The sequence below is a fragment of the Bubalus kerabau genome, chromosome 10 (assembly GCF_029407905.1).
Source record: "Bubalus kerabau isolate K-KA32 ecotype Philippines breed swamp buffalo chromosome 10, PCC_UOA_SB_1v2, whole genome shotgun sequence".
Classification (NCBI taxonomy): Eukaryota; Metazoa; Chordata; class Mammalia; order Artiodactyla; family Bovidae; genus Bubalus; species Bubalus kerabau.
The window spans coordinates 105,583,385-105,604,890 of NC_073633.1; the positions used below are offsets into that span (position 1 = coordinate 105,583,385).

General features: G+C 43.3%; 1 protein-coding gene across 2 annotated transcripts in view; it reads right to left on the minus strand.

Moving 5' to 3' along the window:
• The window catches only part of EML5 (EMAP like 5), a 168,413-nt gene extending 148,746 nt beyond the window's left edge, over positions 1-19,667 (minus strand). For both annotated transcript variants that reach the window (XM_055538847.1, XM_055538848.1), the window contains exon 1: positions 19,471-19,667. In XM_055538847.1, the coding sequence (XP_055394822.1) occupies positions 19,471-19,667 (197 nt within the window). The remainder of the gene's footprint in view (positions 1-19,470) is intronic.
• Positions 19,668-21,506: the final 1,839 nt, after the last annotated feature.

The following is a 21,506-nucleotide window of genomic DNA, read 5'->3' on the forward strand; positions in this document are numbered from 1 at the left end:
ACAAAGTTAACATACAAAATTAACTGTTATCCTAATACTGACAGTAAACAAGTGGAATCTGAAATTGAAAATGCAATACCATTATATTAACACCCCAAACTGAAATATTTAGGCATATATCTAACAAAATAGATACAAAATCTATATGAGGAAACCCACAAAACTCTGATGAATGAAATCAAGAACTATAAAAAATAGATATTCTATATTCATGGATAGGAAGACTCAGTACTATCAAGATGACAGTTATTAGGGTAAAAAAAAGGTATCAGTTCTTCCCAACTTATCTGAATGTTGGAGGAGGTTACTGAGAAGACATGACCACCAACTGACCTAAGAAATGAACCCAGGCAACTAGAGACTCCGTACCCTGTTAAGATCGCTATATAAATGCTTGAGATTCTAGCGGGCAGGTATACGGAGATCTCCTTGTCACGCAGCTGCCCAAGATATGCCTCGTATGTAAATTTCCCTCCCCACTACCAGTGAGGAGAAACACCAACTCTGGGACCCCCAGCTCTGCCCAGCAGGGAACAAGCATTAGCCCTAGAATCCCTTAGGCCTCTGCCTCACCCACCAACAGGCAAACACCAGCTCTGGAACCCCCTGGCCTTGCAGCTAGAGACCCCAGGACCCAACCCTGCCTGCCAGCTGGCTGATAACAACTCCAAGACACCCTGGGCCCCTTAGCCAGATGCCCCAGGATCTAGCCAGTCTCACTAGTTGGCCAACACCACTTTTGGGACACCCCAGACTCTAGCTATGCTGGAACTGGCCCTACCCACCTGCAGGCCAGTATATCTGGAACACCCCAGCACTGCAACCACCCACTCCAGAAACCAGCACAAACCACCCGTGGGCCAGCACTAGCTCCAGGACAGTCAGCAGCCTTGCTGTTCAACCCTGCCCACCAGTAGCCAGCATCCTCCACGCAAGTCAGCGCCTGGCAACGGACTGGAACGTGGGCCAGCCACACCTATCAGATGCTCGTAACAGTAGGACCCACACGCCCATGTAGCGGGCACTCCCAGAGTTCTGATGACTGAGTGGGGCTGTGCTGTTGGGCAAAGAAGAACTGAGTGAAGGGCAATAGGCAAGCTATGCTATAGAGAGTTCTAGGTAACGACTGTATGCCGGGAGCCGGCGAGAGACATTCCACTCGGGACAAAGGTCATGAGGAAGGAGGCTCGGCATACGCAAAGGCAGGATCGAGCCTCGGGAGTGCCCTCGGATATTCTCGAGCATCTACCCCCAAAAAACCAGAGTCTGCCTACTTTATTGCTTTGTGCTCTCACCTCTGACTTTACTGGGGGCTGTCCCCCACCACCATCTCGCTCTCTCTGTCAAAGAGCTAACTTACAGCTCCAATTAATAAAGTTCCTGGGCAATTAGGAGTGTTTAAATCCAAACCCCTCAGATGGCTCTCTAACTCGCCTGACAAGTTTACCCGGACACCTACAGCTATGCATACGATTGTTTACAGTCTCCCAGCCTCGAGAGGCATGGGAAGCTTAAGATATTCAAATAGCTTAGAGCCTCTCAGAGAGTTAGAAACTGTCAGAATAAAACTAGTAAAAGATTTCATTGATGAGCCAATGTTTGTTGCCAAGTTTCCACATCCCCTGAATTGTATCCTTGAATGTGTATTAATTAATATAGTTGGTATATAGAAAAAATAAGTAGTGGCCTTGGTGTTAGTAACTTTAGACACTTAAGGTAATAAATTCTTTCCTTTGTAAACCCATTACACATCCACCCTATAGGAATGCAATTTTATCTTCGAAAGATGGTGCCAAACCTTAAAATAATTACTCTTAGAGAAAATAAGTCTTACAGTTGATAAGTCCTTGTCAAGAGTCATAAAATATTAATAGGCCTTCTGGCCAGAAGATGATGTAAATCACCTAAACCATTTGTATACGATAAATTAACAGGAAAGAAATCCTGGTTTTTGATAAGCATCAAAGACTGCTGACTTTGCATCCCCTATTATCCCCTATGTGTAACTTAGGGTATAAAAACCCCTGTTGAAAATAAAGCTATGGGCCTTGCTCACCAATGCTTGGTCTCCCCATGTCATTCTTCCCTTTAACTTCCAGCTGAGTGTCCATCTGGAGCGCGGATATCCTCTGCAACCATTTATTTGCCTGGGCTTCTAAGACCCACTCGAGAAGGTGTCTAAGGTGGGGCACCTTCCGCTATTCGAGAGGGCGCCTGCGGCCTCCGTGGTCAGAGCTAACCTGGTGTCACGGGTTATATTGATTTTCCGCATAAGCCAAGCCACTCAGCTTCTTTTCTCCACTGAATTTTCCTACTGAGCTATCCTCTTTTTATTACTCTTTATATCTCTAATTAACATTTGAATAGGTCGCCTAGCCATCTCTCCTTCGAATACCCTGGATCAGCCGGGGCTGGACCTCGGCAGCTGTAGAAGTGTTCAGAGAATTTGGGAGAAGACTGGATGAACAGAAGTTTCTCATAGAAAGTTTAGAAAGATAAAGAAAAACCAAACAGAGATGAAGAACACAGGAACTGAAATGGAAAATACACTACAAGGAATCAACAATATATTAAATGGTACAGAGGAACAGATTAGTGAACTGGAAGACAAGTAATAGAAATCACTCAAGCTGAACAAAAGAAAGAATAAAAAAAAAATGAGGACAGCTTAAGAGACCTGTGATACAACATCAAGCATATTAACATTCAAATTATAGGGGTCCCAGAAGAAGAGAAAGAGAAAGAGAGAGAGCAGAGAACATATTTGAAGACACAACAGCTGGAAACATCCCTAACCTGAGGAAGGATATAGACATCCAGGTCCAGAAAGCACAGGAAGTCCCCAACAGGATCAACCCAAAGAGGACCACACCAAGACATAAAAATTAGAGAGAGAGAATGTTAAATGCAGCAAGGGAAAGTAGCAAGTTATGTACAAGGGAACTCCCACAAAGGACCTTTCAGTAGAAACTGCAGGCCAGGAGGGAGTGGCATGATACATTTTAAGTGATGAAAGGGATAAACCTACAACCAAGTAGGTAAAGCTTTATGACCTGGTAGAGCTTGTGTTCAGATTTTATGAAGACATCAAAAGTTTTAAAGACAAGCAAAAACTAAAAGAGTTTAGCACCACTAAACCAGCTTTATAAGAAACGCTAAAGGGACATTTCTAAGTGAAAAAGAAAAGGCCAGAAATAGAAACATGAAAATTATGATAGGGAAAAATCTCACTAGTGAAGACAAACATACAGTAAAATTAGTAAAGGAGCCACAGCGAGGAGGTCCGAGGGCAAAAGTCATGGAATCATCTATATCCACAATAGGTAGTTAAGGGACACACGAAACAAAAAGATGTAAAACACGATGCTAAAAACATTAAACGTGGTGCAGGTGCTGAAGGAGTGTTAAACAGAGTTTGAACTTAAGAGATCAGTAACTTAAATACATACACACACACACACACACACACACGCGCACACACACACACACACACACACAGAAGGCTATGTACAGTGTGGAGAATACAGTCCCTAACTACGTAGTATCTTGTATGGTGATATATCTTAACTAGACTTACCATGGCGATCGTTTTGAAATGTTTAGAAATACTGAATCACTACGTTGTGTAACAAGAACTAACATAGTGTTGTAGGTCAATTATACTTCAAAAACAAACTCACAGAAAAAGAGGTCAGATATCAGAGGCAGGGGATGGAATGGGGAATTGGATTAAGATGATCAAAAGGTACAAACTTACATTTATGAGATAAATAAAACTCACTAAAATTGGAAGAGAAAAAAAGACAATATGGCATTCGCAAAAGAGTAGACAAATATACCAATGGAAGAGAACAGAGACCCAGAAATCAGATCAGATCAGATCAGATCAGTCGCTCAGTTGTGTTAGACTCTTTGCGACCCCATGAATCGCAGCACGCCAGGCCTCCCTGTCCATCACCAACTCCCGGAGTTCACTTAGACTCATGTCCATCGAGTCAGTGATGCCATCCAGCCATCTCATCCTCTGTCATCCCCTTCTCCTCCTGCCCCCCCTATAAATATACTCAACTGACTATTGACAAAGGAGTAAAGGCACCACAATGGAGCAAAGATAGACTCCTGGAACAAACAGTGCTGGGACAACTGGACGCCTACACGTGAAAAAGAGCCTAGACACATTAACTCAAAATGAATCACAAACCCAAATGTAAAACTGTAAGATTCCTGGAAGACAACATAAGAGAAAATCTAGATGACCTTGGGCATAGTGATGCCTTTTTAGATACAACATTAAACACAGGATCCGTGAAAGAAAGAAAGCTGGACTTCATTAAAATAAAAAAAAAAAATTCTGCCCTGTGGAAGACAATAGCAAGAGCACTAGAAGACAAGCCACAGACTGGGAGAAAATATTTGTAAAAGAATTCCAGAAAAACATCTATTTCTGCTTCACTGACTATGCTAAAGCCTTTTTGACTGTGTGGATTACAACAAACTGGAAAATTCTTAAAGAGATAGGAACATCAGACCACCTTACCTGTCTCCTGAGAATCTGTATGCAAGTCAAGAAGCAACAGTTAGAACTGGACATGGAACAACAGACTGATTCCAAATTGGGAAAGGAGTACATCAAGACCGTATATTGTCACCCTGCTTATTTAACTTCTACGCAGAGTACATCATGCAAAATGCCAGGTTAGATTAAGCCCAAGCTGGAATCAAGATTGCCAAGAGAAATATCAATAACTTCAGATATGCAGATGATACCACCCTATGGCAGAAAGCAAAGAGGAACTAAAGAGCATCTTGATTAAAGAGAAGAGTGAAAAAGCTGGCTTAAAACTCAACATTCAAAAAATGAAGATCATGGCATCTGGTCCCATCACTTCACAGAAAATAGATGGAGAAACAATGACAGACTTTATTTTGGGGGGCTCCAAAATCACTGCTGAAGAATTGATGCTTTTGAGCTGTGGTGTTGGAGAAGACTCTTGAGAGTCCTTTGGACTGCAAGGAGATCCAACTAGTCCACCCTAAAGGAAATCAGTTCTGAATATTCATTGGAAGGACTAATGTTGAAGTTGAAACTCCAATACTTTGGCCATCTGATGCGAAGAACGGACTCATTGGAAAAGACCCTGATGCTGGGATAGACTGAAGGCAGGAGAAGGGGATGACAGAGGATGAGATGGCTGGATGGCACCACCAACTCAATGGACATGAGTTTGAGCAAGCTTTAGGAGTTGGTGATGGACAGGGAAGCCTGGTGTGCTGCAGTCCATGGGGTCACAAAGAGTCGGGCATGACTGAGTGACTGAACTTAATTGAAAATCACTGCAGATGGTGACTGCAGCCATGAAATTCAAAGACGCTTGCTCCTTGGAAGAAAAACTATGACATTCGTTGTACCTTCTACAAGTTTAAATATTCCATTATTTTTACATATATATGTTATTTTCAAATTATGTTTTAAATGCCCTCTCAACGAATGTCAAGTGTGAAGCCTAATATAAACTGAACTTTGATTATTATGATGTGTCAGTGTAGGTTCATCAATTGTAACAAATGTACTACTCCTGTATGGGATGTTGATAATGTGAAGGTTATACATGTGGGGGGAGTAGGCAGTGTATGAGAAATCTCTATCCCTTTCTCTCAATTTTGCTGTGAACCTAAAACTGCTCTTTAAAAAAAAAAATCTTAAAAAGAAACCCCAACAGAATCTAATTAATAAGTTGAGAAACAAAGCTACAGAAATTTGAGGGTTTAATAAAATACAAAAAAAAAAAGCTTGGGAAAAAAAAAAAAAAAAAGAAAAACTATGACAAACCTAGACAGCATATTAAAACGCAGAGACATTACTTTGCCAACAAAGGTCCATCTAGTCAAAACTATGGTTTTTCCAGTAGTCATGTATGGATGTGGGAGTTGGACCATAAAGAAGGCTGAGCACCAAAGAATCAATGTTTTTGAACTGTGGTGCTGGAGAAGACTCTTGAGAGTCTCTTGGACTGCAAGGATATCAAACCAGTCAATCCTAAAGGAAATCAACCGCGAATATTCATTGGAAGGACTGATGCTGAAGTTCCATTACTTTGGCCACCTGATGTGAAAAGCTGATTCACTGGAGAAGACCCTGATGCTGCAAAAGAGTGAGGGCAGGAAGAGAAGGGTGCAACAGAGGATGAGATGGTTGGATGGCATCACTGACTCGACGGACATGAGTTTGAGCAAGCTCCGGAGTTGGTGATGGACAGGGAGGCCTGGCGTGCTGCAGTCCACGAGGTCGCAAAGAATCGGACACGACTGAGCGACTGGACAACAACATTCAAAATATACAAGGAAATGAAAACTCATCCATAAGAAAACCCAATTAAAAAGTAGGGCAAAAACCTTAACACACTCCTCATCAAAGAAGATACACAGCATATGAAAACTTGCTCCATATCATACATCACTAGGAAAATGCAAATCAAAACTCTAAGACTGCACTACATGCCTATCAGAATGGCCAAATCAGGAACACCGACACCTCCAAATGCTGACAAGGGTGTCGAGTGACAGGGGCTCTCACACGCTGCCAGTGAGAGAGAAACACCGAACAGTCACTTGGAGGAGAGTTTGGCAGTTTCTTACAAAACTAAACATAACCTTCCCAAACAATGCAGCAACTGTACTCCTTGGTATTTATCCAAAGGAGTGAAAACTTATGTCCACACAGAAACCTGCACACGGATGTTTACAGCTTTACTCATTATCGCCAAAACGTGGATGTAACCAAGAAGTCCTTCAATAGGTAAATGGGTAAATAAACTTGGTACAACCAGATAATACAATATTTGTCACTGATCTGTCACTCAGTGTCCAACTCTTTGTGACCCTGTGGACTGGGGAGGAGCCCACCAGGCTCCTCTGTCCATGGGATTCTCCAGGCAAGAATCCTGGAGTGGGTACTCATTCCCTTCTGTGGGAGATCTTCCCGGCCCAGGAATTGAAGTCAGGTCTCCTGCATTGCAGGCATTCTTTATCATCTGAGCCACCAAGGAAACCCCAAATAAATAAAATTATTTAAAAAAAATAGATAAATAGTGAAGTCTTAAAGTCTTATGGTACATACCTTATAAAGACTTCAAAGGAAATAATCTAAAACACAATAGTAGGGTCTTCCCTGGTGACTCAGTGGTAAAGGATCCTCCTGCCAATGCAGGAGACATGAGTTCAATCCCTGATCTGGGAAAATCTCACATGCTGCCAGCAACTAATAGTTGTGTGCCACAACTACTGAGCCTGTGCTCTAGAGCCCAGGAGCTGCGACGACTGAAGCCCGCGCACCCTAGAGCCTGCGCTCTGCAGCAAGAGAAGCCACTGCAGAGAGGAGCCTGCACAGTGCAGTCAGGGGGCAGCCCCTGCTCGCCACAACTAAAGAAAAAGCCCATATAGCAATGACAACTCAGCACAGCCATAAATTAAAAACAATAAAAATAAATGAAACAAAGTAGTAATATCTCTAGATATAAGATTGTGGGTAAATATTTCTCTTTTTCCATACTTTTCAATGTTCTATTATAAATAGGTATTAAAACATCATAACCGCCTTCTAAGAGGGGGCCTACCAAACCTCTCCTACTCCTTTATTACATCAACTTTAGATTCCTACATACTGTGTATCCTGCAAAAATTCCTTTGTAAGAGCATGTCAACTTGCAATCTAAATCTAACATCCAGGTTCCGGGTAACACTTCTTACCATGTTAGTAGCGCCACCCTCTATAGTGGTTTACGTGCTATTACACAGTCCACGGGCTAACTGATTACTGAGCTTCCCTGGTGGCTCAGACAGTAGAGCATCTGCCTGCAATGCAGGAGACCCGGGTTCAATCCCTGGGTTGGGAAGATCCCCTGGAGAAGGAAATGGCAATCCACTCCAGTATCTTGCCTGGAAAATCCCATGGACAGAGGAGCCTGGCAGGCTACAGCCCATGGGGTCGCAAAGACTTGGACACGACTGAGTGAACTAATTATTAGTTAATTGATAATCAATTCATTAATTATTAAATATTAGTTAACTCAGATATGCAGATGACACCACCCTTATGGCAGAAAGTGAAGAGGAACTAAATAGCCTCTTGAGGAAAGTGAAAGAGGAGAGTGAAAAAGTTGGCTTAAAGCTCAACATTCAGAAAACTAAGATCATGGCATCCGGTCCCATCACTCCATAGCAAATAGATTGGGAAACAGTGTCAGACTTTATTTTTTTGGGCTCCAAAATCACTGCAGATGGTGATTGCAGCCATGAAATTAAAAGACGCTTACTCCTTGGAAGGAAAGTTATGACCAACCTAGATAGCATATTCAAAAGCAGAGACATTACTTTGCCAACAAAGGTCCGCCTAGTTAAGGCTATGGTTTTTCCAGTGGTCATGTATGGATGTGAGAGTTGGACTGTGAAGAAAGCTTAACGCCGAAGAATTGATGCTTTTGAACTGTGGTGTTGGAGAAGACTCTTGAGAGTCCCTTGGACTGCAAGGAGATCCAATCAGTCCATCCTAAAGGAGATCAGCCCTGGGATTTCTTTGGAAGGAATGATGCTAAAGCTGAAACTCCAGTACTCTGGCCACCTCATGCGAAGAGTTGACTCATTGGAAAAGACTCTGACGCTGGGAGGGATTGGGGGCAGGAGGAGAAGGGGACGACAGAGGATGAGATGGCTGGATGGCATCACCAACTCAATGGACGTGAGTTTGGGTGAACTCCGGGAGTTGGTGATGGACAGGGAGGCCTGGCGTGCTGCAGTTCATGGGGTCGCAAAGAGTCGGACATGACTGAGCGACTGAACTGAACTGAACTGAACTGAACTAATAATTATTATTAGAAAAGTCACAGTGCAACCAAGTAATGATGACCAGTCTATGGATTCTGTAATTAGTTATCACCTATGTTTTAACACTTAACATGGCCTTCCACTTTCCACCCCCAGTTGGGAATTGTGCCCTGCCCCGATCAATCTTAGTATCTGTAAAGATAGGGCCATCATCTTGTGGCTAATTTAAACAATTCCACAAGCAATATCATACTATTAGGTTGGTGTAAACATAATTGTGGTCTCGGAATTATGATCATTATAATTAGGCTCAAACACATCTTAATCAACATAGGAACCATTAAAATCAACATATTTTTTGCAATTGAGAAATAAGTTTATTCCTGCCGTGTAAAAACTCATGCTTCAGGATTCAACGAACTCTTGGAAAGCATTTTCTGCCTGCTGCTGGTGGTGGAAGTGTTTTCCCTGCAAAAGTTGTCCAGATGCTTGAAGAAATGGTAGTTGGTTGGTAAGAGGTCAGGTGAATACAGTGGATAAGGCAAAATTTTATAGCCCAATTCATTCCATTTTTGAAGCGCTGGCTGGGCAGTGTGTGGTGGGGTGTTGTTGTGGAGAAGAACTGGCCTTCAGGCACCATGGTTTTCAGTGCATCTCAGTGATTTGCTGAGCATACTTCTCAGATGTTACGGTTTCACCGGGATTCAGAAAGCTTTAGTGGATCAGTTGGGCAACAGACCACCAAACAGTGACCATGACCTTTTTTTGGCTCAAGTTTGGCTTTGGGAGATGCTTTGGAGCCTCCTCTTGGTCCAACCACTAAGCTGGTTATCACCGGTTGTCATATAAAACCCACTTTTCATCGCATGTCACAACCTGATTGAGAAATAGTTCACTGTTGTTGCATAGAATAAGAGAAGACGATACTTCAAAATGCTGATTTTTTTTATTTTTGGTCAATTCATGAGGCATCCACTTACAGAGCTTTATCACCTTTCCAATTTGCTTCAAATGCTGAACGACCATCGAATGGTCAATGTTGAGTTCTTGGGGCAACTTCTGGGGTAGTTGTAAGAGGAGCAGCTTCGATGATGGCTCTCAATTGGTCACTGTCAACTTCTGATGGCCAGCCACTACACTCTTCATCTTCAAGGTTCTCATCCCCTTTGCAAAACTTCTTGAACCACCACTTCTTGAATGTTCATTAGGAGTTCCTGAGCCAAATGCACTGTTAATGTTACAAGTTGTCTCTACTACTTTACAACCCATTTTGAACTCAAATAAGAAAATCACCTGAATTTGCTTTTTGTCTAACATCATTTCCATAGTCTAAAATATATATAAAATAAACAGCAAGTAATAAGTCAGTAGCAAAAAAAATTTAAGTGAGAAATTCACATTAAAATGATGTATAACACAACCACATTTAAGAACATATTCCAATAACAAGTAGCAAATTCCAACAATGCAAAACTGCAATTACTTTTACACCAACCTAACAAAAGTAAAAATTGCAACATTCTTAGTGTAACTGCCTGTGGCAACTGTCATTACATGCCATAAACTGAAATGAATACGTAATTCATTCATAGCAAAGGCAGTAGTGTCTAGTACTATATTCCTGACCAAGAAAGAAAGTCCTTTCATAGTAATGAAAAAAAAGAGAATTAATGTCCTCTTTGGTTGGAAGGTAAAATAGGTACATGATTCCCAGGAACAGAAAGAGTGGCAGGATTCCTCAACAAGAGGATCTATGGCAACTGTGCATCTCAGCTCTTCTATCTGATCTGGGGAATAGGCTATGTACACTTCTCATACCAAAAATTTATTTCTGGGCCTTTAAGTTCAATTAGGTGCTCCTATTCTGCCACACATTCCATGATTCCAGGATCCTTGACCATGACCTCTTCCTTGTTTGGGCTCCAGTAAGAGGCTGAATACCATCCATAATTTGGCAACGATATAATCCAGAATTCTCACCTCACATCCAACCACTTTGCTTTATTGGTGTGCTCCCCAAGCTGGGTATTAAAGTAAACTCCGTTATCTCTCCTTGATTGTGAAGAACAAGATACTTTTAGAGTGAAATCTGAGTTAACATCTCCTACAATCACAACTACTTATTTCCCAATCCAGCTTTATGAGCCACCCATCCCAAAAGAAAAAATATATACAATTTAGTGGTGTTATGATGAATTCAGCCCGTCTGTGGCCTCAAGAACAGCTAGATCCAAGGTGCAGTGTCTAGCTTCAGTCCCATTGCCTCTCCTCTCATTCCAAGAACTTTTTAGTATTTTTCTGCCAAGCTTACTAATTTAGACGGATATAAGCATACCAGTGTTTTAAGGTGGGCACTATATTTCACTTGATCTTTTAACAATCCAATCCATTTTTACATTTCATTAGCCAACAGAGGGTGATACCACAGACAGGAAATCCAGGAGCTGTTATGGCTTTCATATAAGTTCTTGCAGTCTTTGGCCAATATGGTGAAACCATGTGCCACCTTATAATTAGAATAGACACCACTGCAGCAAGGCAGCTTGTTTACACTGGCCCGGTATAGCTCCTTCCAGCCCTCTGCTGTCGAAGAACACTGATGCACAAAGGCGGACACTTGGCCTGCAGAGCAGTCAGTCAGCTGTCAGTGGCTGCTTCCTGCTTGGTTTGTGGCAATCTGTGGTCTCAAGCTTTACACACACAGTGCCCTAGCTACTGTGCCCTCTCCCGGAGTGAATCTAGGGTGCTGCAGCAACTATCCTTGTGAATTTTGTCCACTTCAGAATTTCACAGGGTGAGGGTGAGATCATTTATATGCCTCTTCAATACTAGCATATTGGATATTTGGTCTATTTCTGACTGGCAGACTCTGGCTCCAAATTGGAAATTTATTTACAGACACTCTTGGGCTTTTCATGGTCCAAACCACTGAGCCAAACTGACTGCAGCTGATCCGCCAGTCTGTTGAAATCAACTACTGGGTCACGCCTCACTTGGTGCTGTCCAGGATGCACGTGATTTTGCCCATTAAGTGAACCTTCCGGGTCCCCAGTTTGTTAGCATTTTTCTAGACTGACAATGCAAGATATCTGTCTTTTCATGTTTTCAGCCACTGATGACACCGGGCAGATCCATTAATGGAAAACCCTACTAATCACTGCTTTTCTTGATGGGGAAAAAAAAAAAAAATCTCCAAATATGCCTTGGGCAATAGGCCCAGACTTTTTAAAGGGGTCTTAATACTTGGCAAATGATCAATACTGTGATATAATTTGTTGTTATTGTTTAGTTGCTAAGTCGTGTCCAAAACTTTGCAACCCCTTGGGCTGGCTCCTCTGTCCATGGGATTTCCCAGACAAGAATACTGGAGTGGGCTGCCATTTCCTCATCCAAGGGATCTTGTATAATAGTAAATGAATAAATTCGGGTGGGCCTGGAGTTTTTTGAGTTTGACTTCCCAGCCCACCACCATGGATTACTTCTAGATCTAGAGCAGTGGTTTTCAACCCTGGCTGCTTACTGGAATCATCTAGGAAGCTTAAAGACAGACGCAAACAGCAACAAAGAAATTATACCTGAGACCCATCCTAAATAAATTAAACTGGAATTTCTAGGGATGAGACTCAGGCACTGGTGGTTTTACTTTGCTTTAACTCTCCAAGTGATTCTAGTATGCAGCCAGGATTGAAAATCAAGAATCTACAGCAATGTTTTTCAAACTTCAGAATACATCAGTATCACATGGAGGTAACTCAAGTGGACTGTTGGGCCCCTCATCTAGAGTTTCTGATCAGGTCTGGGATGAAGTTTGACAATCTGCATTTCTAACAGGCTTCCAGGTAATGCTAATGTGTTGGTTAAAGGCCAGCACTGAAAACCACTCGTCTAGAGTGTGCTTTTCAAACTTTAATATCAAAACCCACAATTTTAATATTTCAAACCCATAACACTACCTGAGAATGCTGTTAAAATTCAGAGTCTAATTCATCAGGCCTGGGGTTTGAGATCTGCTTTTCTAATGAGCTCCTAGGTAATGCTGAAACTGATGGTCTAAGGACTACATCTTTGAACAGCAAGTATCTAGAGCTACCAGCCATGTGCCATTTTAAAAATAATCAATCAAACCAGAAGCTGCTGGAGAGACCCTGAAGGAGGCCAGCCCTGCACACCTCTGCTGACATGGCTCATCCTGATGACGTCTTTCTGCCCCCTCTGCTCCCTGCTCATATGAACACCCGTACACAGTCTCCTAGACAGTCACGATGACAACGTGATTATTGCAAAACAGCTAACATCTCCACTAAGGTGAAGTGCTACTCATCTGACTTGATACAGCTGGTCACTTCCTTCTCCCTGAAACGCTATTTTTAACTTGATTTCCATGACTCGACACTCTTGGTTTTTCTCCTGTCTCTCTGGCCACTGTTTTGTCAGTTCTTTTTCATCTTCTGAATATTTAAATGTTGGAGGGCCACAGGAATTCATTGTTCAGATTCTTTATATTCACTCCCTTGGTGGTCTTATCCAGGGTTATGGCTTTAAATACTACCTACATGCTGATAACACTCAAATTTAACCCACCGCAGACTGCTTCCCTGGATTATAGATATGTATGCTCCATTGGCCTAATGTACAAGCCCACTTGGTTGGTTGTCTATTAGTATCTAAAACAGCTCATGATCATCCCTTTCTCCCAAAGCAGAAAGTCTGCCCTCCCCACAGCTTTTGCTAATTCACTAATGGGCAACTCCATTCTCAGGTGTTCTGGCCCCAAGCTGCAACCATCACTGACCTTTCTTTTCTGTCACAATTTACACCTGGTCCACCAGTAAATCATGCTGCCTCTGTCTTCAAAGTCTATCGAGTGGTTTCTCACTGCTCCCGTCGTGACCGCTTTGGCCCAAGCCACAAACATCTCTTCTAAGTCTCCTAAGTGGTCTGTCTGCTTCCATCTTTCACCTCTCCCTCCGTCTGTCATCAATACAGGATCCAGAGTGACTCTGTCAAACCATTAACTCAAAGTAGGTCACTAATTTGATTAAATTGTTCCAATGGCTTCTAATCTCCCTCAGATAGGAAGGCAAAAAAATCTTCTCAATAGCCTACAAAGTCCTAAACAATCTGTCCCACCACTTCTTCATCAGACCTCATCTCTGTGCTCATCTCTGTGGGAATTCACTGTACTCCAGCTACTCTAACTTTCCTACTGCCCCTCAAACACACGAGGCATTCCACTTCAGGCCTTTGAACCTGACGTCCCTTTGCCTGCAATGCCATTCCCTCCAGACAGCCAGCCGGCACAGTCCCTCACCTCCACGGCTCCATTCAAGTGTTACACTTATATTTTAAGGAGGCCTTCCTGGCTCCCCTACCCAAACTTCTACCTAAACTCTTTCCAATAGTCTGTGTCTCACTTTCCTGCTTTTTTCCCCTAGCCCTTACATATTTTTATATATATATATACACACACACACACACACACACACACAGACAGACACACTATATATACAAAATAATACATATGTACATACCAAATACATAATTCAACATATGTGCATAAATGTGAAATTTACCTTGGTTATTATCTCCCCCCAGTACATAAAGTATCAATGAAGGTTGGGAATTTCACTTGTTTGGTTCACTGCTGTAATTCTAGTGCTAAAAACAGCCACTGGCAAATACGAATAGGTGCTCAATAAATATCTGCTGAAAGACTAAGCAAAGCAAGAAATATCTATTTTTACACCAATATGTGTCCCAGACACCACTTAAGAAAGTGTCTTAAGAACGTGGGTATAACCAACTGTGGCAAATGACGATGATAAATCAAAAACGATGAGAACAGAGAACTGACCTCTGGATAGAGCACTGTGCAGGTCACTGGTGACCTTGACAAGAGCTGCAATGATGAAATAAAATAGAGCCAACACTGAATGGGAGAAAAAGAGCTGAAGACAGTGAGTACAGATGACTTTTTCAGTTATTTTCTCTTAACATGAACCACTGCATATGACACCACCTCTTTTCAGAATGCTATGCCTTCGCTCACTTCCCCTGATGACTCTGCCTCTCTGTTGTCCTTCAAGACCCAGCCTGCTTAGGTGTTCCACTCACTGGGACACATCCCTGTAACTGTTATACGCCTGCATATACCATATCCCAGGTACACTAATGCTATCCCTGGTACACACAGGAATCTTACACTTGACTGACAGGGTTTAACTCCTAAGACCTTCAGGCTGAGACCCTTGCACAAAGAAGGAGTTCAATAATATTTCTTGGATGAGTGAAAAGCCTTGAAGGAACAGTAAGCTGATAGTTTCTAAGGAACTATTCTTATTTCTTAATAGTTTCTAAGAATTTATTTACCATATGTTTTCCTTAATTTATATCCAAAACATATTTTATTAGTTATCTATATATTAGACATCATAAAATAAAAAGGGAAACAATTATAATACAAATCTAAAATTTCTCTTTTACCCTAATAATATACACTTAAGGTACATTTATGATAGTTTGAATTATTATTCTATATAATTCCAACCTTTGCCTGAAAACATGTTAATTTTACCTCTTAAACTATGCAGCATTTGAAAAACAACCATAAATATTTTGATATCCAAACACACAAAATGAAATCTTACAGAAAAAAATTATTATATAGTCTGTGAAAGTTAAGACCACCAATTCTAGTTACTTAAACATGGGGACATTTTACTAAATCTGTATGTTGCTTAATACTTTCTGAAGTACAGCTTCTGAATATTACACAATGCTTAAGAAAATTCTGGAATCAAGTTTGAAGGAAGGAGTTTTACCCATTTCTCAAACTGCTTATCTACACATGCATGTTTTGGGATACAGACTGGCAATGTGCTTCCTAAACAGAATCATCTGGGGGCACTGTGTGAAAAACAAATTTCTGGGATCCAGCTCTACTGGAGTGGGGTGCCTTAGTACATGTCATGAAAAGGCTAAAAAATGGCAAAAAGCTCCTTAAATGGTTCTGCTGATCAGTCAGGTTTGGGAAATACTGACCATATATCTGGAAACATTAAGTAGACAACAAGTAGGCTTGTGGTAATTCCCGCCAGACCTTAGAAAGTTGGTACCCTCAACCCATAAACACAGAAAACACTGATCCACCATGGAAACATCACACATTCCAAACGCTTTTCCAACAATAATTCTGACTTGTGTTGAATAAATGAAATTTTCATACTATGAGTACAGAGTGGTTAGAAACCACTTTTACTAGACTATGGTGAAGCCTGATCAGTACTTTTTCCTAAGAGCACCACCTGCCACAATTGACCAGCTGCTCTACCTTTCATTTTGTCTAAAGAAAAAAGAAAGTAGTAACAAAATGCACCGAGTTAACTACATTCCATTAATGGTCTTCAGTGGTGATACATGTTTTGAGAACTATCAGTAACATCCACTACTTCAAATACAAACTTGTCAAAAATGTGTTGATGGGTGGTATCTAGAAAAACTAATTTAAAAAGCTATTGTATCTTTTGGGAAGACAGCTGGCAAAAGTTTCAAAATATAGACCAGGCTACAGATGTGCATTTTATATTAAAACTGCCAGCAGTCTATAACTTACTCTTAAACCTGTAACAAACATTTAATAACTAGAGAATTTTATCAATATAACTTGGGACACAGAAAAAAAAAAGCAAATTAGGAAAAAAAAGTGACTAAAATTCTGACAGTGAAACAAATTTCTATATAAATCAGTAACACTGAAATAAATATAACTAAAGGACAGAACACTATATACATACATATCTAGTAAAAACTAAGATAACTACATGTAACACAGACAAAATGATAAAGTCATGTGGCACCACCGCTGGCAATGCTAGATGTAGTAAGATGACAGAACTGGAAAGCAAATGATCATTACTTTTGTCTTTCCAACCAATACAGCACTTACATTTTTAAAACCTAAAGACAATGACTTGCTCATTCTGGTATAGTCTTACATTCAGACTAAGTTATATTTAATAAGTTTACCTGTTTCAAGCAAATATGAAAACAAAACAGAGGATAAATACAGCAATGACGTTTTATTCATAAGGCTAACATTACAGCAACACTGTTTTCCACCATGGTACCATTTACACAAATTTCATTTTCTGCTGTGACATAATTGAAAAATTACAGCAGTAACTATACCTGTATTTCAGACACTGAATTGAAACAAATTTGAAAACGTTGAACTTTTACAAACAAGAATGATTTCTACCATTATTGCTTGAAACAAAATGTCCAGAACTCTTTGATTGCTTTACAGTCTTGCTACTGCTACTGCTAAGTCACTTCAGTCGTGTCTGACGCTGTGCGACCCCATATACAGCAGCCCACCAGGCTCCCCCGTCCCTGGGATTCTCCAGGCAAGAACACTGGAGTGGGTTGCCATTTCCTTCTCCAATGCATGAAAGTGAAAAGTGAAAGTGAGGTTGCTCAGTCGTGCCCGACCCTCAGCGACCCCATGGACTGCAGCCCACCAGGCTCCTCCATCCATGGGATTTTCCAGGCAAGAGTACCATTATTGCTTGAAACAAAATTTCCGGAACTCTTTGATTGCTAAGTTATAGTCTTAGTACTATATTAAATTTGTGCCACAATTTCAGGATGCAATTGCCATGGCAATTTTCAAGCAAACTTTTTACTGTTATAAATTATTCTGAGGGCGAATCATTTGCATAAAGTCACAAGCAAGTATCCAATTAAGGCAAAAATTAGACTAATCTGTCATTTTGAAACATTTTGAGACACTACATGTATGGTTATGCAACTATGTACACCAAAGGAAAGCAAAAGCATCTCTTCCTTGCAGTTTACTGAAACACAATTTTAAAAATTCAAGCCATGTGACATAAAGGTTCAAATTACTGCTGGAAGAATAAACAAAGCATCATTTACCCCATCAAAAAAAATTGTATCTAGTTTCAGAAGATCTTCATACCATATTACTCTCAACTACCAAGGAGTAAAAACAATAGAAGTGCACCTCAAATCCTTCACACCTACCTACCCCACCTACTGAAAGGAACCTAATAGACTGAATATCTGGAGGAGGGCTTCAGTCAAGGCTGTTTCAACTAGATAAACTATCCCCTGAACTGTCAGAGACCTAACACATGGAAAAGAAGAGAGAAACTGGAAAGGATCAGGGAAAAAGACAAAGAACTGGGGTAAATTCTACTCTTGGGGTGAATAACACACAAGATGGTAAAGAATCTGTCTGCAGTGCAGGAGACTGGGTTCGATCCCTGCATTGGGGAATATCCCCTGGAGAAGGAAATTGCAACCCACTCGGGTATTCTTGCCTGGAGAACTCCACGGACAGTGGAGCCTGGCAGGCTACAGTCCATGGGGTCTCAAAGAGTCTGACTAAGCACACACACACTGAACCCCAAACACTGCCTCATTTCCTATTCCACAAGCGGTTTCTGCTCTTTATTCTATCTTGCCCTACCTTTTGTTTGTCCTAGGCCTCCCTCCTTCTCTTACAGAGCATAAATGTGCAGACATGCAAAACAGATCTTTATTTATGGTATTTATGTACCAGAGTGTTTTGCCTACAAAACATCAAACCATGATACCAAATGGGTTTTAATTGCACAGTTTAAGTCCTGTGGAACACAGATATGGGGATAAAACTGAGTAATCAAACCCAATCATAGAATCTCTTAAAAACACAGACACACAGTCTCAAATGTTTTAAAACACATCTCTATTTATCAACGACAAATATGCTGTGCTTGAGACAATAATCAACAGTCTAAAATAATCTCTGCTGCTCTTAACTTCATTTGCCACAAAAGTTCTGCTGAGACACTGATGGAAAATACTATTTCAAATACACCGCTCACTAAAGAAATGGAAACAAGCCCTGGGGGCAACTTTAAGATGTCGGTCAAAGAAGAATTAAAATGTAGACAAAATTGTGATTTAAGTAAAAAAAAAAAAAAAAAGTAAACTTATTTAGGAGTGCTTTACCAAAAAGGAAACAAGAGAAATGGAAACCAGAATTAGCTTAACACCTAAAATGATTGCGGGGGGGTGGGGGAGTGGGGTGGGGTGTGATTGGGTTGAATCAATCCTTACCCTCAAACTGCCTTCAGGTGTGCAAATTTTAAAGTCCGATGGATTGCCTGAAGGTTGCCGGTATTTCTATCTGCTTATAACAGCAGAAGGTGAAACCTCAACTAGTTATTACGGCCAAGAGCCGAGTGCCCTCTAGGATGCCACCCGCGGCGCGCTCCCCGGGACCAGCCTAGCGCTTACGGGACTCTTCTGCGTTCTCTACTAGGTAAAGGACTTCCCTCTGGCGCTTTAAGAATTCGTTTAATAAGCAGTCTCCGACGAGATTTCAAGGGGTAAAAATGCAACCTACGGCAGCTTTCGGTACACTGCACCCATGTGAGGAAGGGAGAAGGGAGGACCCGCGGATTTGGGGCCATCGCAGAGACCCGAGGGGGAGATTCGGGGTACGAAGGCGGGAAAGGGGGCCGGTTTCCCGGTGCCCAGAGGGCAGGGTCGGGACTAGACGGCCCCGGGCCTCCCCTTTGGGGCGCGGCGCCCTGCCCGAGCGGGCCGCGGGGGGACGCCGGCCGCCCCCGGGCCCCGTACCTGATGATGTCGTCGCTGTGGCCCCGGTAGAACTTCTGCCGGTGCTCGCGCGGGCTGTACACCACGCCGACGCCCGCCACGAAGTACACGATCTCCTTGGCCGCCGTGTAGTAGAGGTTGTTGCGGCACTGGTGGCCCCGGTAGCCGTACACCCACTCGAGCCGCAGGTGGCAGCTCGGGGCGCTCCTGGCCGCCATGTCGGGGCGCCCAGCCCGCCGCGCCGCTCCGCTCGGGCGCCCGGCGGCGGGAGGCGGCGGCGGCCGGGCGAAGCGAGCCCTCCCCCGGCGGCCGGCACTCGCCGCCTGCCGCGTCCTCTACGCCGCGCCCGGCAGCCGCATGCCGCCTCTCCCTGCCGCCGCCGGCGCCGCCTCAGCCCACGGGCGGGAGGGGAACCCTCGCCTCGCGGCGCATGCTGAGGGCCGCGGGCGCCGCCGGCCGTCAGGTGAGGTGGGGGATTGCCGCTCGCCCTCCCTTCGCCGCCTCGGCCGCCTGGTATCCTCAGCCCGCAGCGCCCAAGCCGTCAGCCGAGCAAGCGAGGACCCGCCTCCCGTCTCCACTCCTCAGCCGCCGCCGCCCCGGTCCCCCTGCGGCGTTCGCGTCCCGCCGCGGCCTCGTGCCACAGCTCGGCGGGCCCGCGCCGCGCGCGCCCCCGAGCCCAGACCCGCGGAGTGCGCGCGCTCTCCGAGCTCAGACCCGCGCCGCGCGTCCCCCCAGCCGCGAGCCCAGACATGCGCCGCGCGCGCCCCCGAGCCCAGACACGCGCCGCACGCCCCCCGACCCCCGAGCCCAGACCCGCGGCGTGCGCGCGCCCCCGAGCCCAGACCCGCGGCCCCGGCCCCCGCCGCCCGCGCGCGCCTCGCCCCGCCCCTCCCAGCGGGGGCGCTCCCGGTTCAGTCGCTGGGCCCCGGTTCTCCTGCTCTCCCTCTAGCTGCACGTTTCTAGCTCGGCTATCTTCGGCCAGGACCAATGACCTCGGCTGTCCTGATCGCATCCCGCTCCGGCTCCGGGCGGACTCTCGGCCGCCCTTGTCCCCTGCTGCCGCAGAGCTCCTGTAGGTCTCACCAGGGCCCCGTCCTCGGCCAGGACTACGCTTATGCGTGGAAGAATCAACACCAGGATCTTAACCTCCTTGTTTAATTGTTCCTCTTACCTGGTGCGTGTGTATGCTTTTCTGGCCGCTTCATAGTGCTCGCTGTAGCAGACATTGCGTGGGACTAAAACCTGACTTCCTAAATACACGTTTTCTTATTTGTATACGTGACCTCAAAGCTAAAAGTAGAATTCAACTCGTAAAATCATACGCCAGATCCGATTTCTTGATAAATAGCAGTGGTATTTTCAAAGCTAAAAGTAGAATTTAAATCGTAAAATCACATGCCAGATCCTATTTCTTGATAAATAGCAATGGTACAGGAGAGGGAAATGGCAACCCACACCAGTGTTCTGGCCTGGAGAATCCCATGGATAGGGGAGCCTGGTGGGCTGCCGTCCATGGGGTCGCACAGAGTCAGACACTACTGAAGTGACTTAGCAGCAGCAGCAGCAGCAATAGTACCTGATTTGGTTTTTTTAGAGAACTGTTTTGAACTGCAACTGTTTTGATACTTCTCGCATGGTGGTGATGATGAAGATGTCTTCAGTCTTAATGACGCTAGAGAAGGAGCCTGTAAGCACAAATACTGGAAGCAATGAGTTCTAGGTCAGTTCCTCTCCTACTCAGTTTTCTGAAGATTTACAACAAGAAAAAATAATTTATAAAACACAAGTATGAGTCTTCTGTGTCCGGGAAAAAAAAATCAGTGTTTATTTCCTTGGGAAATACCAAAACTTGGAAATTTAAAAAAAAAAAAAAAAAAAGCTAGAATAAACTAGCATCTTTTTAAGAAAGAGGTGATGATTCCTAGATGGCATCCATACCTTGGACTAAATGTTACCCTATTTCTGCTTCCTCAAAGATGCAAATTACCAATTTAAGATAAGAGGATACCTTTTCAGTTTTGGCTATGACTTCTAGTCGACATACAGCAAAAATTTCA